Source organism: Panthera uncia (assembly GCF_023721935.1).
Source record: "Panthera uncia isolate 11264 chromosome A1 unlocalized genomic scaffold, Puncia_PCG_1.0 HiC_scaffold_16, whole genome shotgun sequence".
Taxonomy (NCBI): domain Eukaryota; kingdom Metazoa; phylum Chordata; class Mammalia; order Carnivora; family Felidae; genus Panthera; species Panthera uncia.
In genome coordinates this window covers 597600-622813 of record NW_026057576.1, presented here as the reverse complement: position 1 = coordinate 622813, position 25214 = coordinate 597600, and the positions used below count along the sequence as shown (strand labels likewise).

The following is a 25214-nucleotide window of genomic DNA, read 5'->3' as shown; positions in this document are numbered from 1 at the left end:
CGCGGCAACCCTCTACACAACTCCCACCGCTCCCCGCTTCTGCACTTCAAGCCCTGCACGCCCAGCCTCGCCTCCCCCGGCGCCCACGTACCCCCTCCGTCTTCATGTCCAGTATCTTTTCCACCTCGAACACATCCTCCCCGTCCTCCTCGCTGTCTCCAACGGCCTCCGCTCCTTTCGTGGCTGCGTCCTTCTCTTGGCCCACTGCTCCAACACCTTCTCCTTCGACTTCAGGAGACTCACCATTGCTGTCGGCACCTGAAACAGCTGCGGTCACGCTCGCCTCCTCCGCAACCGCCGCAGCCGCCGCCGCCATAATAGGAGCCTAGCAAACCGCCGAAGACGAGCGGCTGCGACACACACCCTGGCGGTTCCTCGCGCTCCGCACTCGGCTGTAATCCACTCGGGCAGCGTGACGCGACTGAGAGGGAAACCCGCCAATGGCGGGCTCGGGACCCTGGAGCGACAGGCGCTTAAGCCAATCAGATGGAGGCGGGCGCACCGGGGCCCCGCGGAGCCTACGGGAAGCGGGTGGGCGGGCGGAGGGGCGCTCCGGCGGAAGGGCGGGGCGGCTCGGGCCGTGAGAGACGAGCGCGCCGGGCACCTCTGGCGCAGGCGAGGGGTACCGGAGGGCTGTTTGGGAGCCCCTGAGGGGAGGGGTGGGAACGGCTCGGGGGAGGGGCTTGTCAGGGCGCGTGAGGAGAAAGGGCGGAGGCTGACGGGGTACCTCGGGAGCGGTGGCTCCGGCGTCGAGCTGGAGCGGGCGGCGGAGGCGGGCTCCACGGTGCTTCCCGGGTCGGGAAGGGGTGGCCGGGGAACACCGGAGCGCGGGAGCTCGCCCTGGAAGAGAAGCTGAGGCGCTTAAGGGGGGGTGAACGCCGCGTGGGGCCTCCTCCCTCGTCCAGAGCGCGCAAGGGCCCGCCCTGGGCCTTCTAGGAAAACCAGCGCCCCCTCCCGCCCAGACCTGAGCGGGCCGGAACGCGATGCCCGGCCTTTCGTGCCTGTGTAACTTTGATTTCGTTTAACGCATGTGAACGAGCCAATCAAACATAATTCAGAGTTGTATGGTATTAAGTATTGTTTAAAGATAGGAAAAAAATTTTGTTTAATGTTTATTTATTTTTGAGACAATGCGAGAGACAGTGCAAGCTGGGGGGGGGGGGGGGGGGGGCAGACAGAGGGAGACACAATCCAAATCGGGCTCCAGGCTCTGAGCTATCAGCACAGACCTGGGGAGGGACTTGACTCACAAACCGTGAGATCATGAGCTGACGTCTGACGCTTAACCGACTGAGCCACTCAGGCGCCCCGGAAAAAAATTTTTTTAAGTAACTGGCCAAAAAACATTTGTTTTCCAAGTTCTAGAGATTTTTTTCCCCATTGAAAACATCGACGTGATAAAGTATTTTGTCCCCCTTATGAATGATTGACAAAGATACTCATCCAAAGTTGCTAGGATAATCCACCTAAGGATAAAATATTTTTCTCACTTTGAATTGCAAATAACATCTTTACGGTAGCAAGCTTTTCATTTTTTGTGTCTTTGAGTGGTGGACTTAATTTACAAGATTCATTTAAATTAACTCTGAGGTTAACTAAAGAATGATCTATGATCCAGAGGATCCATTTGGAGAGGTACATCGGATCTTTGAGTGGGCACAGCGATTTATTAGTTTAGTTTAGTAGATGCATCCTGTGTACCAGGACTTTACTAAGCATTAAGAATACAGAACAGTCGAGCGTGGCATTAAAATATAGCTGACTGTTTTGGAAGATCTCATTGGCTTTATTCAACGTTGGGGCAGCATTCCATTTGGCAAATAGAAAGGAGATCCGAAGAAATGCAGAAAGAAACAAGCTTCTCAAGGCAGAAAGGAGGTGGGGCATGAAGTCATAAACAAAAGGATTATTTCAGAAAAATTCACTGTCCTTTAAGGGAAGGCTGGGGTCTATCAGACTACCTCACTAGTACAGCTAGGAATTCCAGACTCCTGGTTAAGATTATATTCCTAGAAGAGGCTGAGACTGCAGTTAGGTTGGGTATGGACTCTTGGTTTGCTGATGTGGGGCTTGGCACAGATAACTGCGTTTTGGGCCTGTCATCTCATTCTTAACGGTCTCTCTGCCTGTCACAGATTCAGTCTAAAAAGGAAGACACAACAATTCTAATAATTGGATATCTTTTTTAAAATAAGTTTTTAGAAAAATATTGTAAACAAATAACATTTGTTAATGAGAGCTCATTTTTTCAGAAGAATTTCAGTTAATACGCACAGAAGAAAAGATAGAGGATCACAATATTTCATGAAAATGATTCAGGCAACAAAACCATGGGGTGAAAGATTGATGACGAACTGGCTACCAAAGTATCTCTTCACAGATTATTTGTTGGGTGTAGGGGAAACACAGCTTCACATTGGAAAACCCACTGATCCATATTAGCATTACTAAAAGTAAAAGAACCAAACCATATGGCTCCTGTTGACAAAAAGATTGATCCTTAATCTATTCAGGACCTTAGATCAAATTTCCAGTTTACAAGAAATATGGGGAAAGAAAAAGTGGAAACAATCAAATCCAGAATGTGGGACATCCTTTAGGACGACTGACCTTGTTTCTTCAACAAGTCAATAGCAAAAGAAGAGGCAAGAGAAGACTGTTCTAAATATACAAAAATTTGGCAAAATATTTTAAATGATGGGATTTATATTGATTATACTATTTTTCTGCTTTTATATATTTTTGAAATAAAAATTTATGTTCACTGTAAAAAATTTTTAATTCAAAAGTATGTAACAGAAATAAAGTTCCTATTCCTCAGATGTAACCAGTTTAGAATATGACAGATTTTTACCTCATACATGTATAAACACCCATTTATATAATTTTGAAATGTGCTCTCTTCCACATTGTTCTGCAACTGTAATATGTACATGCATATATAGCATATGCATGTGTGTGCGTCCATATGTAAGACGAATTTCCAGATGTAGAATTCCTATTAATAAAAGTTATAGGTCAAGGAGGGTACTGATTGAAATTTGGATTAATATTGTGAGCACTGGGTGTTGTATGTAAGCGATGAATCACGGGAATCTACCCCCAAAACCAAGAGCACACTGTATACGCTGTTAGCCAACTTGACAATAAATTATATTAAAAAAAAAAGTTTAAGTAGATTATTCAAGTTTACCCAAGTAGTAAATCCTTCAGTATATGTATATCATTAGGAAACAATACCAAGTAGTCATTGTACACAATGATAAGCACATTTGTTTAAAAAGGAATATGTTGAAAGAGAACTGCAGCCCTGAGTTCTCTTGGAGAACTCTGTCTCTCCTGGAGAGACAGAACTTCTCAACGTGGCTGACAAGGCCCTCCCTGGCCTGGACCCAACCTTGCTCCAACCACAGCTCACCCCACTCCCCTCCCTTTATCTGCTCCAGCCACACTTGCCTCCTGGTCAAGCTAACCTGCTCATCCCCCAGGATCTTTGTACATGCTGTTCCTTTTGCCTAGAATGCTTTTCTCTCCCCTCTTACCTGACCTATCCACTCCCATTTATCACTTCCTCAAGAAAGTCTTCCCTGATCACTCACTACAGCTGTAACTGTGCATGCATTAGACGATTGATTTTTTATATTGTCTGCTCCCACTGTAGTCTAAGCTCCAGGGGGCAGAAGCCATACCTGATTCTTCTCTCTGTTGTATCCCCCACACCTAGCACAGGGTCTGTCAGAGAGTGAGTACCCAATAAATATTGAATGAATGAATGAGGAGTTTCAACAGCGATCACCATATGTAAACATTAACTAATTAAATGTTCAGGTGGTCTCACTAATTTGAGGGATCCCAGAGGTAATTGGTGATCCAGAGAGCACTTTGGGAGATGCAAATTAAGGCAAAAAATAAATTTGGATTGATATTGCAAAATTTTAGGGATGCCTGGGTGGCTTAGTTAAGCTCTGACTTCAGCTCAGGTCATGATCTCACGGTTCATGGGTTTGATCCCCGCATCAGGCTCTGTGCTGACAGCTCAGAGCTTGGTGGCCGCTTTGGATTCTGTGTCTTCCTCTCTCTCAGTCCCTCCCCCGCTCATTCTCTCTCTCTCTCTCTCTCTCTCTCTCTCAAAAATAAATAAACATTAAAAAAAATTTTAAAAATATTGCAAAATTTTGTTTTACCAGGTACACGTTTTCATTAACAACACAAGGGAGTCTGTTAACCTTCATACACTCTGCTACCAGGTATCATTCTTTTATTCCTTAATCTAATAAAACAAAAGAGTTTATCTTCTATGATTATGTCAACCAGCAAGGCCAACGGCAAGATCTGATTGATATAGCCAGTAAAGATATAACAAGCCCCTTTAGATTTAGATGATTTGTTACTTATATAAACAGCAAGAGGAAGATAGTCAAAGATGCCAGCTCCCCTTGGTTCTTGTCCCACACCCGAAAAGGAGCTAGATAACTGCTAAGTGGGTTGTGGGACACATCAATGCTGAGGAGCCAAGTCTAGATGCAGCTGTAAGGATTTTTAGTCTGTAGCTGTATCTGAGCCTTATGCCTTGTCAGGACTGGGAGGGGATAAAAAACGGTCTCATGTCTGCCTCCCAGAGAGACAGGCAGGTGGGAGAAGGCCTCGTGGTAGCACCTCACAAGCTTCCTTGCTATCCGTTGGGTATCAAAGAGTTCTGCCAAGACTCAGTTATAGGTGTGGTTCGAGTCCAGGGAGTTAGGAGGGGTCATACATTAGGATTTGGGGAGTCACTCAAGATGAAGGCAGGACTGCCAATAGAAAGGGAAATCCTGAACCATATGTAAATGTGTTGAGGTACTGAACATTTGGTGAATGACAGCAAGGAGGACAGATTGGAGGACAGCCAGAGACTGAACCTCAAAGAAACCGAAGTTTTTGCATAAAGGTAGAGAGGTAACGGCCTGGAAATGGTAGCGTAGGGGAAGATGGAAAGACCTTACAACCTTCATAAAAAATAACTCAGAATGGATCATAGACCATAACATAAAATGCAAAGTTTATAAAACTTCTACCAGATAACATAGGAAGAAATCTACATGACTGTAGGATTTTAGATGCAATACCAAAAGCAAGATCCATGGAAAGAATCGCACGAGACACCTAGTTTCTCTGAGTGACAAAAAATGTATCAAGAGATCTACAGACTGGGATGCAGGGAGTATGCATACCGAGGGCAAAGGTCTAGATACTCAGGGCCTGGAAACAGGCTGGCATGTCAGCAACACTGACATCAGCCAAAGGCCTTGTTTCTCCCCAGCTTACTCAGCCTAGCTGGCCAGATTCTATACCAGACTCCTTAAAGGGGAGAAGGAAATAGGCTCCAGGACCAGCCAGGTGTATCTCTTATTACTTTAAGCATTTAAACACAAAAAATCTGTAATATTGTAATATTTATTTGGTTATCACTTGTTAGTTCATTAAAATAATCAATTCTGTTTCTGTTTAAAGTGAGTGCTACATTGAATAAAATCTGAGTTAAACTTCATTATAGGTATCTATTGATATCTGATTATTTTACACATAGAAGCATGAATAATGTTTAAAATACAACTTCAGTTGATTCAGCCTTGATTGTAATTAAGAACTCTGTGAAGAGGAGAAGTGGTGTCTATGGTTTGGATCCCCAATAGCTGCTTAGTTGCAGAGTCCCAGTCTTGACCCAATTCAAGCCGTTGGCAGATAGATGGATATTGTCCTTCAGTTCTTCTTACCCACTCACTTGCTTTCTTTATTTCTTCAAAAGCCCAGGGAATATTTCTAGATTAAAAATAAATGTTTCCATCAATTTCAGAATATAATTACATACGAAATATAACGTGGTACGAAATGCAGCACATTAGATCTGACAAAATAATTCTGTCAAAGATTAAGATATTTAATCAAAGCAATTCTAACATTTTATGAAAGTTCTATCTACCAGACTGACATGGTGCTTTTAACTTATTCAATACATTTTTTAATGTTTATTCTTTTTTTTTTTTTTAATGTTTATTCATTTTTGAGAGACAGAGAGCAAGCAGGGGTGGGACAGAGAGAGAGGGAGACACAGAATCCAAAGCAGGCTCCAGGCTCTGAGCTGTCAGCACAAGGCCCAAACTGAGGCCCGAACTCACAAACCGTGAGATCATGACTTGAGCTGAAGTCTGACCTTAACCGACTGAGCCACCCAGGTGCTCCTTATTCAATACATTTTTAAGTATATTATACCCATCACTTTCCAGCTTCCAAATGCTTCACAGACTTCCTGGCTGCCTCCAGGACAATTCAAACTTCCTCCAGCCTATGTGTATTTGTCTTTTTTTGTCCCTTTTCATTTTTCTTGATCTAAATCCATCCATTCTTCAAGCAGAAACTCAATACTATTTTACAAACCAGGCTTCTATTTCTCTCGCCTTTTTACTGTACCAGGAATTCTCAATTTGATTAGTTAGCCATTTTCCTAGGTATTTTCCTAAGACCCATGAAACTGTCATATTTAATTATCATACAAACCAGGAACAACGTACTACTAAATTGTGCATTACATAAAAACTTCAAGTTTGTGTCCATAAAATGCTGTTGAATATTCAAGAATGTCAAATATTCAAGTCTATTCAAGACTCAGAAAAATTCTGAGATTTTTTTCATTAGTATTAGCTACTTCCTCATTTGTTTTGTCACCTGCTAGAATTCATTAGCAAACGATTCGTAACATATACTAAAGTTAAAAAAAATTCTATGGGCAGGGGGACTAAAAATTTGGAAAATTCTCCATCTTCCTGATTTTTTTCCCTGTGAACTGGGAAAGAGCCATTAGTATAGTGGGTGGCTAAGAGCTAGTTTCAAAGCCTGACTCTGAAATCACACAATGTGGGCTATGTGATATGGTGCAGCTTTCATTCAACACTGAAAGCCTCAGTTTCCTCAATTATGATAATAATATGAGATCCTAGGGGGTTTGTTGTGGGGATTAACAAAACACATGGCTCAATAGTCCCTGGCCCAGAGTAGGTAATTAATAAATGTTAGCTGAATATCATGATGACATGAACATATAAATGGCAAGCACGATCAAACAGATTTGTTTGCCAGTAATCATCAGTCTACTTATAGTTACTAACTACTGAAAGCAACAAAACTAGTTTTATTTATTAAAAAAAATTTTTTTAATGTTTATTCATCTTTTTGAGAGACACACACACACACACACACACACACACAGAGCACGAGTGGGGGAGGAGCAGAGAGAGGGGGAGACACAGAATCTGAAGCAGGCTCCACGCCCTGAGCTGTCAGCACAGAGCCCAACGCAGGGCTCAAACTCAAGAAACCTGAGCCTAAGTCAGATGTTTAGCCAACTGAGTCACCCAGGTGCCCCAAAACTAGTTTTAAATATTCTCACTAATTCAAGTGGCCTTCCTTTAATCCAGCTGGCCTGTAAACTTGACTGACTATCCCGCTAGCATGGATGTTAAATAAACATTATAAAAACTCCCAAAAAACAGGTTTGATTATTTATTTTAATTTCATCTGTAAATATGTATCTCTAAGAGACAACTTTTTCTTACACATGACATTAAAATAGCTATAAATAATTCTTTAATATCACAAAACATTCAGGTACTGTTTAAATCTCCTTAATTGTCTGTCTCTCTTTTAAAAAAAGGTGTTGTTGTTTTTTTTTTTTTAACATTTATTCATTTTTGAGAGACAGAGAGAGACAGAGTGCTAGCAGGGGAAGGGCAGAGCGAGAGGGAGACACAGAATCTAAAGCAGGCTCCAGGTCTGAGCTGGCAGCACAGAGCCCAACACAAGGCTTGAACTCAGGAACTGCAAGATCATGACCTGAGCCGAAGTCAGATGCTTAACTGACTGCATCACCCAGGCACCCCTCTTTCTCTCTTTTTAAGATAATATGGGTTTTGTTCAAATCAGGATCCAAACAAGGTCTCACATTGCCTTTGGGGCATGTGTCCTGTAACTTACAGCTTCCACCCCTTGCCTTTTTTCTTTTGCCATTTATTTCCTCACACTCCAGACGCTGCTGATTGCAGTCCATGGTATAATTTAACATGTTTAATACCTCTTCCCTGGTACATGGACTTTATTATGCAAAATATCTACATAGTTTCAAAGTCAAAAAGGTAAAACAAGATATAGTAGGAAGAACGTAGCGTGTCTCCTCCCCCTTTCCTTATAGATAGTATTTTTATAAATTTTGCTAGTTTTCCCACTTATCTTGCCTTTTTAAAAAGGCATAAACAAATTATATATGTATGTATGTGTGTTATGTGCATATATTTATATTCTGTGTATATACACACACATACGGGGTGACCATTTGCATGGGGTATGGACGAAGTTTTGGGAAGTAAGGAAAGTATTCACATGGAGGCTCAAGGCCTCTTGTGGTGCCCGAGGTCAGCCCAAGGGCTAGAAGCCAGGGTCCCAGAACTGGCTCTCTCCACTCTGTCACATTATGGCATAAAACTACCAAGTGGTCACAGAATTCTAAATTTAAACCCAGTCTTCATGAAGTTGTATTTACCAAGGCAGGACTTTAAAACATATTTTATTTGACAGTTTGCTAGTTTCATTTATAATTTTTAAATACTTACACAGATGGTATGTGGGTTTCCATCTATATTCTTGTGCCAGGCCTGCAACTTTTGGGAACAGGACTGGTCCCAACAATCATTTTGCAGATTTTCCAAAAGCACATTTAATCAATATACCATAGTGAAAAGAACACTAAACCAGGAGCCATAGATCTGAGCTCCAGTATAAGCTACACTTAACTCTCTGAGCCCTGGTTTTTCCTGGAACCCAAGAGGCAAAAACACTGTGTCTGCCCTGCCAATGACAGAATAGTGCAGGCAAGATACTCCCTGTGAATAAATTCTCTTTGTTCTTACAATTCCATGTAGCTTCTTGTAAACTTTAGTCAAGAAATGGTTAGAAATATAAACGAGTTACTTAATGCGATAATTAAAGTCACCTGGAAACGGAAGCATCGTCCAACTTCATCAGTGATTTGACGACTATTCCCTTTTGTTCCAACTTGGTACGAAGAAACTGCAGTACCAGAAATGTGGCGATCAGGTCCAGGAGACGCTCGCTTCCTTTTATACCTGAAAGCGGAAAACTCTTTTGTATCTGTTGTAAATTCTGCATCTCAAACCGTGCCCATTTATGAAAGCGCTATGAAATGATACATTAGCAAACCATAAACCGTGGTACATTAGCAGATCATAAATTAGCCTGCTATGTAAACAACAAAAGAGGATGAATGAAACAAGCACCATAGCACCCTGACCATTGTTAGGAAGCAGTTATAGCCACAGCTCCGATCCTTTGCCATCCTTAATAACCAGAGATGCATGAAGTTGGTGAAAGAAATTCAGTTCTTAGGCTCCTGCTACAAATACCTCAGAGGAGTAAACTAAATATACAACAGATGAACAATTGATATGGCTGGCTAAGTCGGTATAGCACATTATTTCTAGTGATTAGTACCACTGAAATAAATTTCCAGGCCTAAGATGGAGCCACTACTGCCCGGGGTGTCACGACAGTGAACCAAAGCTTTTATGTCCCTGTAAAAACTCCCCTTGATCAGAAACAAAAAAGGTATATCCAGTCAGCCAATCCCCCAACACCAAGCCAAGCTGGATGAGATACTCACTACCCTGTTCCTCGACTTTTCTGAATAAGGCCAGAAAGGCAACCCTAGCCAATCAATATAAGCCGAGTACTTCTTCCTTCCTTCTTCCCACTTGCCTCTTTCTATAAAAGCTTGCAGCCCAGTCCCCTTACTTTGTAGTTCTCTGGACTCTTGAGGGTAGAGAGTACCGCTTCAGGAAATGTAAAATAAACATTTTTTAGACTATCCAAATTATTCTGATTATTTTAACACTATTACAGGTAACGAGTGTTATTTACCCAAACCAAGAAATTTTACTATAAAATACAATTGAAAATGAATGTTTTTATATAGTGAGCCAGAAAATAAGAACCCATTTTAATTTTCTAAATGCAAATCATGTATTTGAAATCACTTGATACAAAAATTAGACTTCAAGTATTGTTATTTTTTCAATCTCACATTTCACGAAACTAAACTTTTTTTTTAATGTTTATTTATTTTTGACACAGAGAGAGAGAGAGAGACAGAGCATGAGTGGGGGAGGGGCAGAGAGAGAGGGAGACACAGAATCCGAAGCAGGCTCCAGGCTCTGAGCTGTTAGCATAGAGCCTGACGCGGGGCTTGAACTCACGGACTGTGAGAGCCTGACGCGGGGCTTGAACTGACAAACTGAGATCATGACCTGGGCCGAAGTCAGATGCTCAACTGACTGAGCCACCCAGGTGCCCCGAAACTAAAGTTTTAGCATCTATCTTGAGTGGGTTCAGAACAAGCCACCCCAGAACATGATACTTTTGGATGTGGATAATCTTGAGCTGAAGGCAATCAAGATCCAGCGAACTCACAAAAAGCTTTTTACCTCCCACCTAACGGCCTAAAGAAATTAGAAAGGAGGCTTATATCAGGAAGAGAGCTATTACCAGAGACTAGTTTTTCACATAAGAGACTAACCTACATGGTAAGTCAACATTTGTTTATCAAGCACCTTCCTGTGAATCATCCCTGCCCCTCCCCCACTTGCCCAGACCCCTCTCCATTTCCTTAGCTCAGTGCCTGGCTGCCTGTGAGGCTCCCATCTTCGTGGGACTCCCTTTTGTACAGGTATATATGTGTGTGTACATAATTAAAATGGTTGGTTTTTCTCTTGTTAATTTTTTATCATAGGGTGTCTCAGCCAAGAACCTAGAAGGGGGTAAGGAAAGTTATTTTCCTCCCCTGCAATCTTCATCATCATTAGAGTTCACAGTGAGTTGTGTGCGAGTTTCCCAGGTAAATTATCTGTATTTCCATCTTAGATTTTGATATGTAGCACTGTTAGCATCACTACAACATAGCCACTTAATGTTTTTTTTATTACGAAATCTTTTAAGCATACAGCAAAGAGAACTGTGTAGCTTGTCAACTTTTATCGTTTTCCCACATCTGCTTCAAATTCCTCTCTTTTCTTTAGAAGAAATAACATATTATAAAATTGAAGCCATCTTATATATGTCCTCCAACTCCCTGTTCCTCAGCTCCCCAGATTTTCAGACGTAAACACTATTTGGATCTTTCAGTTTACATTCTCATGATGTACGCTCCTTTGGTTGTGGTGGTTGTTTTGCAAAGTTAGTTTCTACATATCATGTGTTCTTCCTTCCAAGTCCTTGCTTAATCAATTAAGTGCACTTTTCTTTTGTATATACCTTACATATGCATATGTTGTGTGTATGTATATATATATATATATGTATATATATATATATGTATACTTTGTATATACCTTACCTATGCATATGTTGTCTTTTCTTCTGTCTACACATTTAAAAAAATTTTAATGTTTATTTTTGAATTTTTTAAATGTTTATTTAGTTTTGAGACACGGAGTGAGTGTGAGTGGGGGAGGGGCAGAGAGAGAGAGGGAGACACAGAATCCGAAGCAGGCTCCAGGTTCTGAGCTGTCAGCACAAAGCCTGATGCGGGGCTCAAACTCATGAACCATGAGATCATGACCTGAGCCAAAGTCAGCTGCTTACCCAACTGAGCCACCCAGTCCCTGTTTATTTTTGAGAGAGAAGAAGAGTGAGCAGGGGAGGGGCAGAGAGAGGGAGACACAGAATCCAAAGCAGGCTCCAGGCTCTGAGCTGTCAGCACAGAGCCAGATGTGGGGATCGAACCCTGAGATCGTGACCTGAGCTGAAGTCAGACGTTTAACTGACTGAGCCACTCAGGCTCCCCTATTTTGAATTTTTAGAGGAACCTCCATACTGTTTTCCAGAGGGGCTGCACCAGTTTGCATTCCCAACAACAGTGCAAAAGGGTTCCCCTTTCTCTGCATCCTTACCAACATCTATTGTTTCTTGGGTTGTTAAATTTTAGGCATTCTGACAGGTGTGAGGTGGTATCTCATTGTGGTTTTGATTTGTATTTCCCCGATGATGAGTGATGTTGAACATCTTTTCATGTGTCTGTTAGCCATCTGGATGTCTTCTTTGAAAAAGTGTCTCTTCATGTCTTCTGACCATTTCTTCACTGGATTATTTGTTTTCTGGGTGCTGAGTTTGGTAAGTTCTTTATAATTTTGGACACTAACCCTTTATCCAATATGTCATTTGCAAATATCTTCTCCCGTTCTGTTGGTTGCCTTCTCCCGTTCTGTTGTTAGTTTTGTTGATTGTTTCCGTTGCTGTGCATTAGGTTTTTATTTTGATGAGGTCCCAATAGTTCATCTTTGCTTTTATTTCCCTTGCTTCCAGAGACATATCAAGTAGGAAATTGCTGTACCCAAGGTCAAAGATGTGCTGCCTGTTTTCTCCTGTAGGATTTTGATGGTTTCCTGTCTCACACTTAAGTCTTTCATCCATTTTGAGTTTATTTCTGTGTATGGTGTAAGAAAGCGTTCCAGTTTCATTCCTCTACATGTCACTGTCCCATTTTCCCAGCACCATTTGCTGGAGAGACTGTCTCTTTTCCATTGGGTACTCTTTCCTGCTTTGTCAAAGATTAGTTGGCCATATATTTGTTGGTCCATTTCTGGGTTCTCTATTCTATTCCAGTGTTCTATGTATCTGTTTTTGTGCCAGTACAATACTATCTTGATCATTACAGCTTTATAATACAGCTTAAAGCCCAGAATTGTTATGCTTCCCGCTTTGGTTTTCTTTTTCAACATAACTTTGGCTATTCAGGATCTTTTGTGGTTCCATAAAAATTTTAGGATTGTTTGTTCTAGCTTTGAGGAGAATGCCTGTGCAATTTTGATTGGGATTGCACTGAATGTGTAGATTGCTTTGGGTAGTATTGACATTTTAACAATATTTGTTCTTCCAATCCATGAGAATGGAATGCTTTTCCATTTCTTTTTGTCTTCAATTTTTTTCTTAATTTATTTTTTAGATTTACATTCAAGTTAGTTATCATATAGTGCAACAATGATTTCAGAAGTAGATTCCGTAATGCCCCTTGCCCATTTAGCCCATCCCCACTCCCACAATCCTTCCAGTAACCCTCTGTTCTCTATACTTAAGAGTCTCTTATGTTTTGTCCCCCTCGTTGTTTTTATATTAGTTTTGCTTCCCTTTCCTTATGTTCATCTGTTTTGTCTCTTAAAGTCCTCATATGAGTGAAGTCATATGATATTTGTCTTTCTCTGACTAATTTCGCTTAGCATAATACTCTCTAGTTCCAACCACCTAGTTGCAAATGGCAAGATTTCATTCTTTTTGATTCCCAAGTAATACTCCATTGTATATATACCACATCTTCTTTATCCATTCATCCGTCAATGGACATTTGGGTTCTTTTCATACTTTGGCTATTGCTGATAGTGCTGCTATAAACACTGGGGTGCATGTGTTCCTTCTAAACAGCATACCTGTATCCCCTGGATAAATACCTAGTAGTGCGAATGCTGGGTCATAGGGTAGTTCTATTTTTAATTTTTTGAGGAACCTCCATCCTGTTTTCCAGAGTGGCTGCACCAGTTTGCATTCCCACCAGCAGTGCAAAAAGAGATCCTCTTTCTCCACATCCTCGCCAACATCTGTTGTTGCCAGAGTTGTTAATGTGAGCCATTCTGAGAGGGGTGAGGTGGTATCTCATTGTGGTTTCGATTTGTATTTCCCTGATGATGAGTGATGTTGAGCATTTTTTCATGTGTTGGTTTGCCATCTGGATGTCTTCTTTGGAGAAGTGTCTATTCACCTCTTTTGCCCATTTCTTCACTGGATTATTTGTTTTGGGGGTGTTTTGAGTTTGATAGGTTCTTTATAGATTTTGGATACTAACCCTTTATCTGATATGTCGATTGCAAATATCTTCTCCCATTCCGCCAGTTGCCTTATAGTTTTGCTGATTGTTTCCTTCGCTTTTTATTTTAATGAGGTCCCAATAGCTCATTTTTGCTTTTGTTTCCCTTGCCTCTGGAGACGTGTTGAGTAAGAAGTTGCTGCGGCCCAGGCCAAAGAGGTTTTTACCTGCTTTCTCCTCGAGGATTTTGATGGCTTCCTGTCTTACATTTAGGTCTTTCATCCATTTTGAGTTTATTTTTGTGTATGGTGTAAGAAAATGTTCCAGTTTCATTCTTCTGCATGTCGCTGTTCAGTTTTCCCAGCATCACTTGCTGAAGAGACTGTCTTTATTCCATTGGATATTTTTTCCTGCTTTATCAAAGATTAGTTGGCCCTATGTTTGTGGGTCCATTTCTGGGTTTTCTATTCTGTTCTACTGATCTGAGTGTCTGTTTTTATGCCAGTACCATAATGTCTTGATGATTACAGCTTTGTAATGCAGCTTGAAGTGCAATCTTCTTCGATGTTTTTCATAAGCTTTCTATAGTTTTCAGCATACAGATCATTTACCTCTTTGATTAGGTTTATTCCTAGGTATCTTATGGTTTTTGGTGCAATTGTAAATGGGATTGATTCCTTGATATCTTTTTATGCTGCCTCATTATTGATGTATAGAAATGCAACCTATTTCTGTACATTGATTTTATATCCTATGATATTGCTGAATTCATGTATCAGCTCTAGCAGTTTTTTAGTGGAGTCTTTAGGGTTTTCCATGTAGTATCATGTCGTCTGCCAATTTGTATGCCTTTTATTTCTTTTTGTTGACTGATTGCTGAGGCTAGGACTTCCAACACTATATTGAACAACAGGTGTGAGAGTGGACATCGCTTCATTTTCCTGACCCTAGGGGGAAAGCCCTCAGGTTTTCCCCACTGAGGATGATATTAGCTGTGGGCCATTCATATGTGCCTTTTATGATGTAAAGACATGTTCCTTCTGTCCCTACTTTCTTGAGGGTTTATATTAATAAAGGATGGTGTATTTTGTCAAACGCTTTTTCTGCAACTATTGAAAGGATTATGTTTCTTATCCTTTCTTTTATTAATGTGGTGCATCACGTTGATTGATTTGCAAATATTGGACCAGCCCTACAGCCCAGGAATAAATTCCACTAGATCATGGTGGAAGGTTATTTTGATATACTGTTGGATTCAATTTGCTAGTATCTTGTTGAGAATTTTTGCATCCAGGTTTAACAGGGATATTGACCTGTAGTTCTCCTTTTTTGTTGGGTCTTCATCTGCTTTGGAATCAAGGTAATGCTGACTTCATAGAATGAGTTTGGAAGCTTCCCTTCCATTTCTATTTTTTGGAACAGTTTGAGGAGAACAGGTATTAACTCTTCTTTAAATGTCTGGTAGATATCCCCTGGGAAGTCATCTGGCCCAGGAAACTTTTTTTAGTGTTTATTTTTGAGAGAGAGACAGAGCACAAGTTGGGGAGGGGCAGAGAGAGAGGAAGACACAGAATCTGAAGCAGGCTCCAGGCTCTGAGTTATCAGCAGAGAGCCCAATGCGGGGCTTGAACTCACAGACCGTGATCTATTCTGGAGAATGTTCCATGTGCACTTTAGAAGAATGTGTATTCTGTTGCTTTAGGAGGAAATGTTCTGAATATATCTGTTAAGTCCATCTGGTCCAGTATGTCATTCAGAGGCTTTGTTACCATATTGATTTTCTGTCTAGATGATCTGTCCATTGTTGTAAGTGGAGTATTAAAGTCTCCTACAATAATGGTATTATTATCAATGGGTTTATGTTTGTGATTAATTGATTTATATATCTGGGTTATTCCAAGTCAGGGACATAAATATTTACAATTGTTAGCTCTTCTTTAAAAAAAATTTTTTTTTGGAGTTTATTTGTTTTTGAGAGAGAGAGAGACAGAGAGAGAGCATGAGTGGGACAGGGGCAGAGAGAGGGGGACACAGAATCTGAAGCAGGCTCCAGGCTCTGAGCTGTCAGCACAGAACCCAACGTGGGGCTCGAAACCACGAGCTGTGAGATCATGACCTGAGCCAAAGGAAGTTGGATGCTTAACCAACTGAGCCACCCAGGTGCCCCTACAATTGTTAGCTCTTCTTGATGGATAGAGCCCTTAATTATAATATAATGCTCTTCTTCATCTCTGTTTTCAAATCTAGTTTGTCCGATATAAGCATGGCCACTCTAGCTTTCTTTTGCCCTCCAGAAGCATGATAGATGATTCTCCATCCCCTCATTTTCAATCTGTAGGTTTCCTCACGTCTAAAATGAGTCTCTTGTAGGCAGCATATAGATGTATCTTGTTTTTTATCTATTCTGACTCCTTTGTCTTTTGTTTGTGGCATTTAGTCCATTTACATTCAGAGTGATTACTGAAAGATATGAATTTAGTGCCATTGCGTTATCTGTAGATTGCGTGTTTCTGGTGATGTTTTCTGGTCCTTTATAGTCGTTTCTGCTTTCCACTCAGACAGCCTCCCTTAGAATTTCTTGCAGGGCTGGTTTAGTGGTCATGAAATCCTTCAGTTTTTGTTTGTCTGGGAAAGCCTTTATCTTTCCTTCTATTCTGAATGACAGGCTTGCTGGATAAAGGCTTCTTGGCTGCATATTTTTCCTATTCAGCATATTGAATATTTCCTGCCACTCCCTTCTGGCCTGCCAAGGTTCAGTGGACAGGTCTGCTACTAACCTTATATGTATACTCTTGTAGGTTAAGGACCTTGTATCTCTAGCTGCTTTCAGAATTTTCTCTTTATCTTTGTATTTTGCAAGTTTCACTATGATATGTCATGGTGTTGACCTGTTATTGTTGATTTTGAAGGGAGTTCTCTGTGCCTGTTGGACTTAGATGCCTGTTTCCTTCCCCAGATTAGGGCAGTTCTCAGCTGTAATTTGTTTAAATAAACCTTGTTCCCCCTTTTCTCTCTCCTTCTTCTTGAACTCCTATGATATGGATATTGTTTCATTTCATGGACTCAGTTCTCTAATTCTCCCTTCGTGATCTAGCAATTTCCTTTCCCTCTTTTTTCCAGCTTCATTATTTTCCACAAATTTATCTTCTATTTCACCTATTCTCTCCTCTGCTTCTTCAATCCTTGCTGTCACTGTATCTAGTTTATTTTGCATCTCAGCTATAGCGTTTTTAAATTCATCCTGACTAGTTCTTGGGTCTTTGATCTCTGCAGCAAGGCTTTCTCTGGTATCTTCTATGCTTTATGCTTTTTTCAAGTCCAGGTATTAGTCTTATGACTGTTGTTTTAAATTCTTGTTCAGATATATTGTTTATATCTGTTCTGAGCAAGTCTTTGGCTGTGAATTCTTCTTGACTCTTCTTTTGGGGAGAATTGTTCCATCTTGTCATGTTGGCTAAGTTTCTGTCTTTTGCGTGTCTGAAAAGCATGTCTTGCAGCTGAGAGTACTACTATACTAAAACGGGTCATACACTGCCCAAGGCCTGGCACTTCAGTAGGTAAGTGTTTGTTGTGTGCACTCTGCTGTTGATTTTGCCAGACCTCATTTTCTTAATACAGGAAAAAAGAATTAAATAAAATTTTAAAATAAAACAACAAAACCAATCCATTATCTCATAAAGAAAATCAGCAGAGACAAAAGAAAATATGGGGACTGTTTAATTTAGTGTGTTCTTTTTTTTTAAGCATTACATATAAAATCTTAAGCATTACATATAAAAATAGACTAATTTTTAAACGACATTAATAACAAGCAACACGTATCTCTATTAAAAACATCATAAATAATAAAATTATAAAATGCCTAAATAGTATTATCAGAGTCACTTAGAAAATAAATTAAGAGGGGGAAGGAAAGATAAAAGAGAAACAAAGAAGAGGATAAAAGGGAAAGATTGGTAGAGAGATATAAAGCCAAATCAGAGAAAAAATCAAACATCTCGCAACTATACCAGAGGAAAAAAGGCTGAAAAACACACATATAGAAAAATAACATGAGTAATATGGAGATATAAAAATTAGTATAGAGAAAACCCATAGGAAAGGTATATCATAATGTAGTACATTATACTACACTCACAATCATTCAGATGTAGTTACCATCTGTCTCCTCCATTCATTTACTGAGATTTTATCTATTTATTTATTTAATTTATTTTTATTTAGATCCACGTTTTAGTTAACACATAGTGTAATAATGATTTCAGGGATAGAATTTAATGATTCATCACCTACATATAACACCCAGTGCCCTCCTTTTTTTTTTTTTCAACGTTTTTGTTTTTTGTTTTTTGTTTTTTTTTTTTATTTATTTTTGGGACAGAGAGAGACAGAGCATGAACGGGGGAGGGGCAGAGAGAGAGGGAGACACAGAATCGGAAACAGGCTCCAGGCTCCGAGCCATCAGCCCAGAGCCTGACGCGGGGCTCGAACTCACGGACCGCGAGATCGTGACCTGGCTGAAGTCGGACGCTTAACCGACTGCGCCACCCAGGCGCCCCCCAGTGCCCTCCTTAATGCTCACCTCCCATTTTGCCCATCTCCCCACAATACCCCACCAGCAACCCTGTTTGTTTTTTGTATTTAAGAGTCTCTTATGGGGCGCCTGGGTGGCTCAGTCGGTTGAGCGTCCGACTTCGGCTCAGGTCATGATCTCCCCGTCCCTGAGTTCGAGCCCCGCGTCAGGCTCTGGGCTGATGGCTCAGAGCCTGGAGCCTGCTTCCGATTCTGTGTCTCCCTCTCTCTCTGCCCCTCCCCCATTCATGCTCTGTCTCTCTCTTCTCAAAAATAAATAAACGTTAAAAAAAAATTTAAAAAAAAGAGTCTCTTATGGTTTGCCTCCCTCTCTGTTTTTATTTTATTTTTGCTTCCCTTCCTCTAAGTTCATCTGTTTTGTATCTTAAATTCCACATATGAGTGAAATCATATGATATTTGTGTTTCTCTGACTGACTTATTTTGCTTAGCATAACACACACTCTAGTTGCATCTGCATTGTTGCAAATGGTAAGATTTTATTCTTTCTGATTTCCAAGTAATATTCCATTGTACATGTATACCACATCTTCTTTATCCATTCATCAGTTGATGGACATTTGGGCTCTTTCAATACTTTGTTTACTGAGATTTTATAGCATGATTTGGATCTTCTCAAATGCTTTTTCTGAATCTACTGGTATAATCATGTAATTTTTTTGTTTTTAGTTTGTTGATGTAATGGATCACATTGATAGATTTTCTAATGTTGAGCCAGCCATGTGTACTTGTGATAAATCCCACTTAGTCATGTATATTGTTCTTTTTACACTTTTTTGGATTCAACTTGCTAATATTTTATTGAGGATTTTTGCATCTATGTTCCTGAGAGATATTGGTTTGTAGTTTTCTTCTCTAGTAATGTCTTTGTATAGTTTTGGCATTAGCGTAATGCTGCCCTTAGAATGAATTAGAATGAACAGAATGAATTAGGAATTATTCCCTCTGCTTCTATAGTTTGAAAGACACCATAAAGACTTGGTATAATTAGTTCCTTAAATGTTGGTAGAATTCACCAGTGAACTCATCTGGGCCTGGTGCTTTCTGTTTTGGAAGGTTATTAATTATTGATTCAATTTATTTTATAGATACAGGTCTATTCCTATTCTCCATTTCTTCTTGAGTGACTTTGGCAGATACTGTCTTTCAAGGAATAAGTCCATTTTATCTAGATTATCAAATTTGTAGGCATGGTTATTCACAACATTGAATATATAGATCACTTTGGGGAGAATTGACATCTTCTTGTTTTGAGAGAAATTTTTTCCACTTAGTTAGATCTTTTAAGAATTCTCTCAATAATGTTTTGTAGTTTTCATTTGAGAAATCTTGCATATCTTTTAAAAAGTTTATTGTTAGGTATTTGATATTTTTAATACCACTATAAATAGTATTTTAAAATTGCTTTTCTGGAGAACTTGGGTGGCTCAGTTGGTTAAGCATCCAACTTTGGGTCAGGTCATGATCTTGCGGTTCACATGGGTTTGAGCCCCGCATCAGGCTCTGTGCTAACAGCTCGGAGCCTGGAGCCTGCTTCCGATTCTGTGTGTGTGTGTGTCTCTCTCTCTCTGCCCTTTCCCCACTTGCACCCTGTCTCTCTCTACCTCAAAAAATGAATAAATGTAAAGATACAGTTCCATTTTCTTGTAGCTTCCATTATTTCTGATGTGAAGTGATATAAAATTCTTATCGATATTCTCTGGACTCCAATGTGTCTTTTTTCCTGTCTGCTTTAAGATTTATCTGTGGTTTTCAGCAGTTTGATTCTGGTCTACTCAAATGCGATTCTAATTGTATTTATTGTGCCTGAAGTTATACTGAATTTCTTGGATCTATAAGTTGATGTCTTTCAACAATTTTAGAAAAAATTCAGTTATTATTTATTCAAACATTTTTCTATCTACTTTCATTCCTTCTGAGACCCCAATTACACAAGTGTAAAACCTTTTGATACCATTTCACATGTCCTGGATTCTCTTCTTTACCTCGTTCTATTTTTTTTTTCTATGCTTCAGTTTGGATAATTTTTATTACCACATTATATTATTATAATTTAAGTTACCTGATACTTTTTTCTGTTTTGTTCATTCTGCAGTTAAGCCCATCCAATGACCTTTCCATTGAAGATAATTTTATTTTCCAGTTCTAGAATTTTCATTTGATTCTTAGAGTTTCCATCTATTTGCTGAGATTCTCCCATTTGTTCACCCATTATTTTCTGGTAAACCTTTACTGTATTTATAATAGCAGTTTTAAAATCCTTATCTGCTAATTCCAACATCTGGGGCACCTGGAGGTCATCATCAATAGGCTATTTCCCCCTAGATTATAAGTCATATTTTCCTGCTTCTTTGTATGTTATTAAATTTTCATTCTATACTGTACATTGAAGGTTGTGGAGCCCCTGAAGTATGTTATCTTATTCAAAAGAGTGTTGAGTTATGTTCTGGTGTATCCTGTGAAAGCTTTGTTTTAGGCTTTGTTAAGGGGCCAATTTTGTTTTTTCCTTGATTTATGGTCCTTTTTACCCTTTTTGGGTTTTAGTAGAAAACTTGAGATGTTTACAAGTTATTTTTTTGTTGTTAAAAATTTTTTTTAATGCTTATTTATTTTTGAGAGAGAGCGCACACACGTGAGTCGGGGAGGGGCAGAGAGGGAGACACAGAATCCAAAGCAGGCTCCAGGCTCTGAGCTGTCAGCACAGAGCCCAACACAAGGCTTGAACTCAGGAACCACAAGATCATGACCTGAGCCAAAGTGGGATGCTTAACCGACTGAGCCACGCAGGCACCCCAAGATGTTTGTCAATTCTAATTTGGTATAATTCAAACACCAAACTCTGTCTCCCCAACACCTGGCAGCAGCTGGAATCTCTGCTCTTTTTCTCTCCAGCTGTTGCTTTTTTTCTGGATTCCTTGAAGTCACGTGTATGTACAGGTTAGGGGAGAGCCAACAATCTGAGGGAATCTGTATGCAGATTTCAGAGCTCTGGGCTCTGTGGCTCCTTCCTTTTTAGGAGTTTCACTCTTATTTTCCAGCCACTCTGGCAGCCTTGAATTCTGACTCCTATGTCATTATCCCATTAAGACTTTCCATTTCAGTTCTAACCTCTCATGTGCCTCATGAACTGAGAAGTACCTTTGGGTGAATAGTTAGGTAAATGTAGAACTCACCTCATTTTCTTCCTTTTTTCAGGGATTTTGATCCTTCTAGTTTCTGCCTGTTTTTTTTTTTATTGCATTCCAGGCCTTAAAAGAGTGGTTTTAAAATACTTTATCTGAGCTTACTAAATATTTTTTTAAGATTTTTTTAAATCTTTGTGTTTTTTTTTAAATTTTTTAATTTTATTTTTTATTTTTTTAAAATTTACATCCAAATTAGCATATAGTGAAGCAATGATTTCAGGAGTAGATTCCTTAATGCCCCTTACCCATTTAGCCCATCCCCTCTCCCACAACCCCTCCAATAACCCTCAGTTTGTTCTCCGTATTTAAGAGTCTCTTCGGTTTTGTCCCCCTCTCTGTTTTTATATTATTTTTGTTTCCCTTCCCTTACGTTCATCTGTTTTGTCTCTTAAAGTCCTCATATGAGTGAAGTCATATGATTTTTGTCTTTCTCTGACTGACTAATTTCACTTAGTATAATACCCTCCAGTTCCTTCCACGTAGTTGCAAATGACAAATTTCATTCTTTTTGATTGCCGGGTAATACTCCATTGTATATATATACCACATCTTCTTTATCCATTCATCCATTGATGGACATTTGGGCTCTTTCCATACTTTGGCTATTGTTGATAGTGCTGCTATAAACATGGGGGTGCATGTGTCCCTTCGAAACAGCACACCTGTATCCTGTGGATAAATGCCTAGTAGTGCAATTGCTAGGTTGTAGGGTAGTTCTATTTTTAGTTTTTTGAGGAACCTCCATACTGTTTTCCAGAGTGGCTACACCAGCTTGCATTGCCACCAACAATGCAAAAGAGATCCTCTTTCTCTGCATCCTTGCCAATATATGTTGTTGCCTGAGTTGTCCATGTTAGCCATTCTGAGAAGGGTGAGGTGGTATCTCATTGTGGTTTCGATTTGTATTTCCCTGATGATGAATGATGTTGAGCATTTTTTCATGTGTTGGTTTGCCATCTGGATGTCTTCTTTGGAGAAGTGTCTATTCACCTCTTTTGCCCATTTCTTCACTGGATTATTTGTTTTTTGGGTGTTGAGTTTGATAAGTTCTTTGTAGATTTTGGATACTAACCCTTTATCTGATTTTACTTTGATGAGGTCCCAATGAGCTTACTAAATCTTACTGGTGAGAGATTTAGTCAGATTCAAGCTCCTTTATCATTCCAGGAAGTAGAATTCTCCTCATGCAAATTTTCACCTTTCCTTTTTGGTGTAGTGCAAGTCAAACAAACAAAGACCTGCTAACTCTGGAATAAGCCTGGAGTATGAAAACCCTGACTTTTTTGAGGGGATGGCAGGGTAGTTAGACACTGCTGTTCAATGAATACTGACTACTGTTTAATAATGTGTTTTTATTTAAAAAAATGTCTTAACCTAAGACTAGCATTTGACCTTCAAACCACTTGCTTAACCATCCCCTTCATTATCATGACAAGAAACAGGTCCACAGAGATTGAACTTGCTCTGGCAAAGACTGACTAGACACTTATCAAAGCTGTTTTCTCTTCCTGGACACCAAGCTAAAGTGTATTTCCCAGCCCTCTTGTATCTGGGAGGGGCTCTGTGACTAGTTCCTGCCCCAGTTTGTCTTTCTCTTACTATCTACCAGGTAGGTGATGCCAGAGCAGTATTTTCTTCTTTCCTTTTCACTAGAGTAATTTTAAAGACATTTTTGATAATGGTAGAGCCACAATATGGAAGGAGCCTGGGTCTGTAAATGAAAACTTGGAGTGGAATTTTCCTGCTGACTACTATTTGACTGTGATATGTGCAAGAAAATAATCTTTGTGTTAAGCTACTGAAAGTTTGGATTTTTAAAACAGAAGTTATTGTTACTTATGCTAATTAACTTACACAGGTAATACCCTAATTAGTGGTAAAGATATGACTAGAAACTGGTCCTCTTGTTTCATTTGATGGTTAACAAATATAATTCCACTCATATGTAACTTACATAATTATCATATTAGTATACTAGTTTACAACAAAATTTACAACAGTTAAGAGCATGCCATTTAATTAATAGAAAAATGGTGACTTACCTAGAGATCTAATGCCTTTTTGTTCAAGAAAGCTGTTTAAAATATTTGTATTAAGGTTTAAAATAAATCCCAGTTCTGATGTAAGTTTCCAGAAGCCATCCTATGAAATAAAAAAGCAAATTTAAGCCACATTGTTGAAATTTAATCACATACATAAGAATTTATGTAATAAATAATGTTTCCAATTATTTAAATTCAGTTTATTGGGGCGCCTGGATGGCGCAGTCGGTTAAGCGTCCGACTTCAGCCAGGTCACTATCTCGCGGTCCGTGAGTTCGAGCCCCGCGTCAGGCTCTGGGCTGATGGCTCGGAGCCTGGAGCCTGTTTCCGATTCTGTGTCTCCCTCTCTCTCTGCCCCTCCCCCGTTCATGCTCTGTCTCTCTCTGTCCCAAAAATAAATAAAAAACGTTGAAAAAAAAAATTTAAAAAAAAAAATAAATTGTTTATTAAGACATTTCTAAAATTTGTATTATAAAAAATTTTTGTTATCATTTTTATTATTTTTAAAATCAAAGTTCTTCAGGGGTGCCTGGGTGGCTCAGTCGGTTAAGTGACTGACTTTGGCTCAGGTCATAATCTCACAGTTCATGGGTTGAGCCCTGTGCTGACAGCTCCAAGAAGGGAGACTGCTTTGGATTCTGTGTCTCCCTCTCTCTCTGCCCCTTCCCTGCTCTGTCTGTCTTTGTCTCTCAACAATAAATAAAATATTAAAAAATGAAAAAAAAAAGTTTAAGTCAAAGTTCTTCATACACTAGTGACAGTATTGTTAGGAATCTCAAAAACACCATATGGACAGTATGTATCAGATGGCACTTATAAAGAGTCTGGAAAGAGGCTCATGTGTAGGCATTTTAAAAAACGGTGTTATGCAGGGCGCCTGGGTGGCGCAGTCGGTTAAGCGTCTGACTTCAGCCAGGTCACGATCTTGCGGTCCGTGAGTTCGAGCCCCGCGTCAGGCTCTGGGCTGATGGCTCAGAGCCTGGAGCCTGTTTCCGATTCTGTGCCTCCCTCTCTCTCTGCCCCTTCCCCTGTTCATGCTCTGTCTCTCTCTGTCCCAAAAATAAATTAAAAACGTTGAAAAAAAAAAAACAAAAACAAAAAACAAAAAAAAACAAAAAACGGTGTTATGAATTTTTTCTTCTAGTAATGCTTTGAACCAATGTTTCTCAAACTTTTAAGTAGCATTATTCCTTTTGTTCAATATTAAAAATGTGCCTTTATGAAGTCCAAAATATGAAAATGACAAATTTTTACTAAATATAAAATTGTTACGGTGAATATGCTCTTTAAAATGACCTTACTTATTGAGGAGGGCACCTTTTGGGATGAGCACTGGGTGTTGTATGGAAACCAATTTGACAGTAAATTTCATATATTAAATAAATAAATAAATAAATAAATAAAATAAAATAAAATGACCTTACTGTCCCCTGCCCACCCCAGCTAAGTCTCTACTTGAAAAAAAATTTTTTTTAATGTTTATTCATTTTTGAGAGAGCCA

At 39.6% G+C, this 25214-nt stretch overlaps 2 protein-coding genes across 10 annotated transcripts in view; both read right to left on the bottom strand.

Annotated features, from left to right (window-relative positions):
* Nucleotides 1-420, bottom strand: part of MPHOSPH8 (M-phase phosphoprotein 8) — a 52350-nt gene extending 51930 nt beyond the window's left edge. For 3 of the 6 annotated variants that reach the window (XR_007461038.1, XM_049646688.1, XM_049646690.1), the window contains exon 1: nucleotides 92-420. Coding sequence is in view for 5 of the 6 variants with exons in the window: in XM_049646688.1 (XP_049502645.1) it covers nucleotides 92-316 (225 nt within the window). In the remaining variant the exon portion in view is untranslated. The remainder of the gene's footprint in view (nucleotides 1-91) is intronic. The other 3 variants (XM_049646689.1, XM_049646692.1, XM_049646691.1) reach the window with 2 other exon arrangements.
* A 4999-nt stretch (nucleotides 421-5419) lies between these two features.
* Nucleotides 5420-25214, bottom strand: part of PARP4 (poly(ADP-ribose) polymerase family member 4) — a 107607-nt gene continuing 87812 nt past the window's right edge. For 3 of the 4 annotated variants that reach the window (XM_049646678.1, XM_049646680.1, XM_049646681.1), the window contains 3 exons: nucleotides 23714-23813; nucleotides 9020-9152; nucleotides 5420-5799 (listed from right to left, as the gene is read on the bottom strand). In XM_049646678.1, the coding sequence (XP_049502635.1) occupies nucleotides 5604-5799; nucleotides 9020-9152; nucleotides 23714-23813 (429 nt within the window). In that variant the 3' untranslated portion in view covers nucleotides 5420-5603. Of the gene's footprint in view, nucleotides 5800-9019; nucleotides 9153-20548; nucleotides 23814-25214 lie in introns of those variants that run through there. The other variant, XR_007461037.1, reaches the window with a different exon arrangement.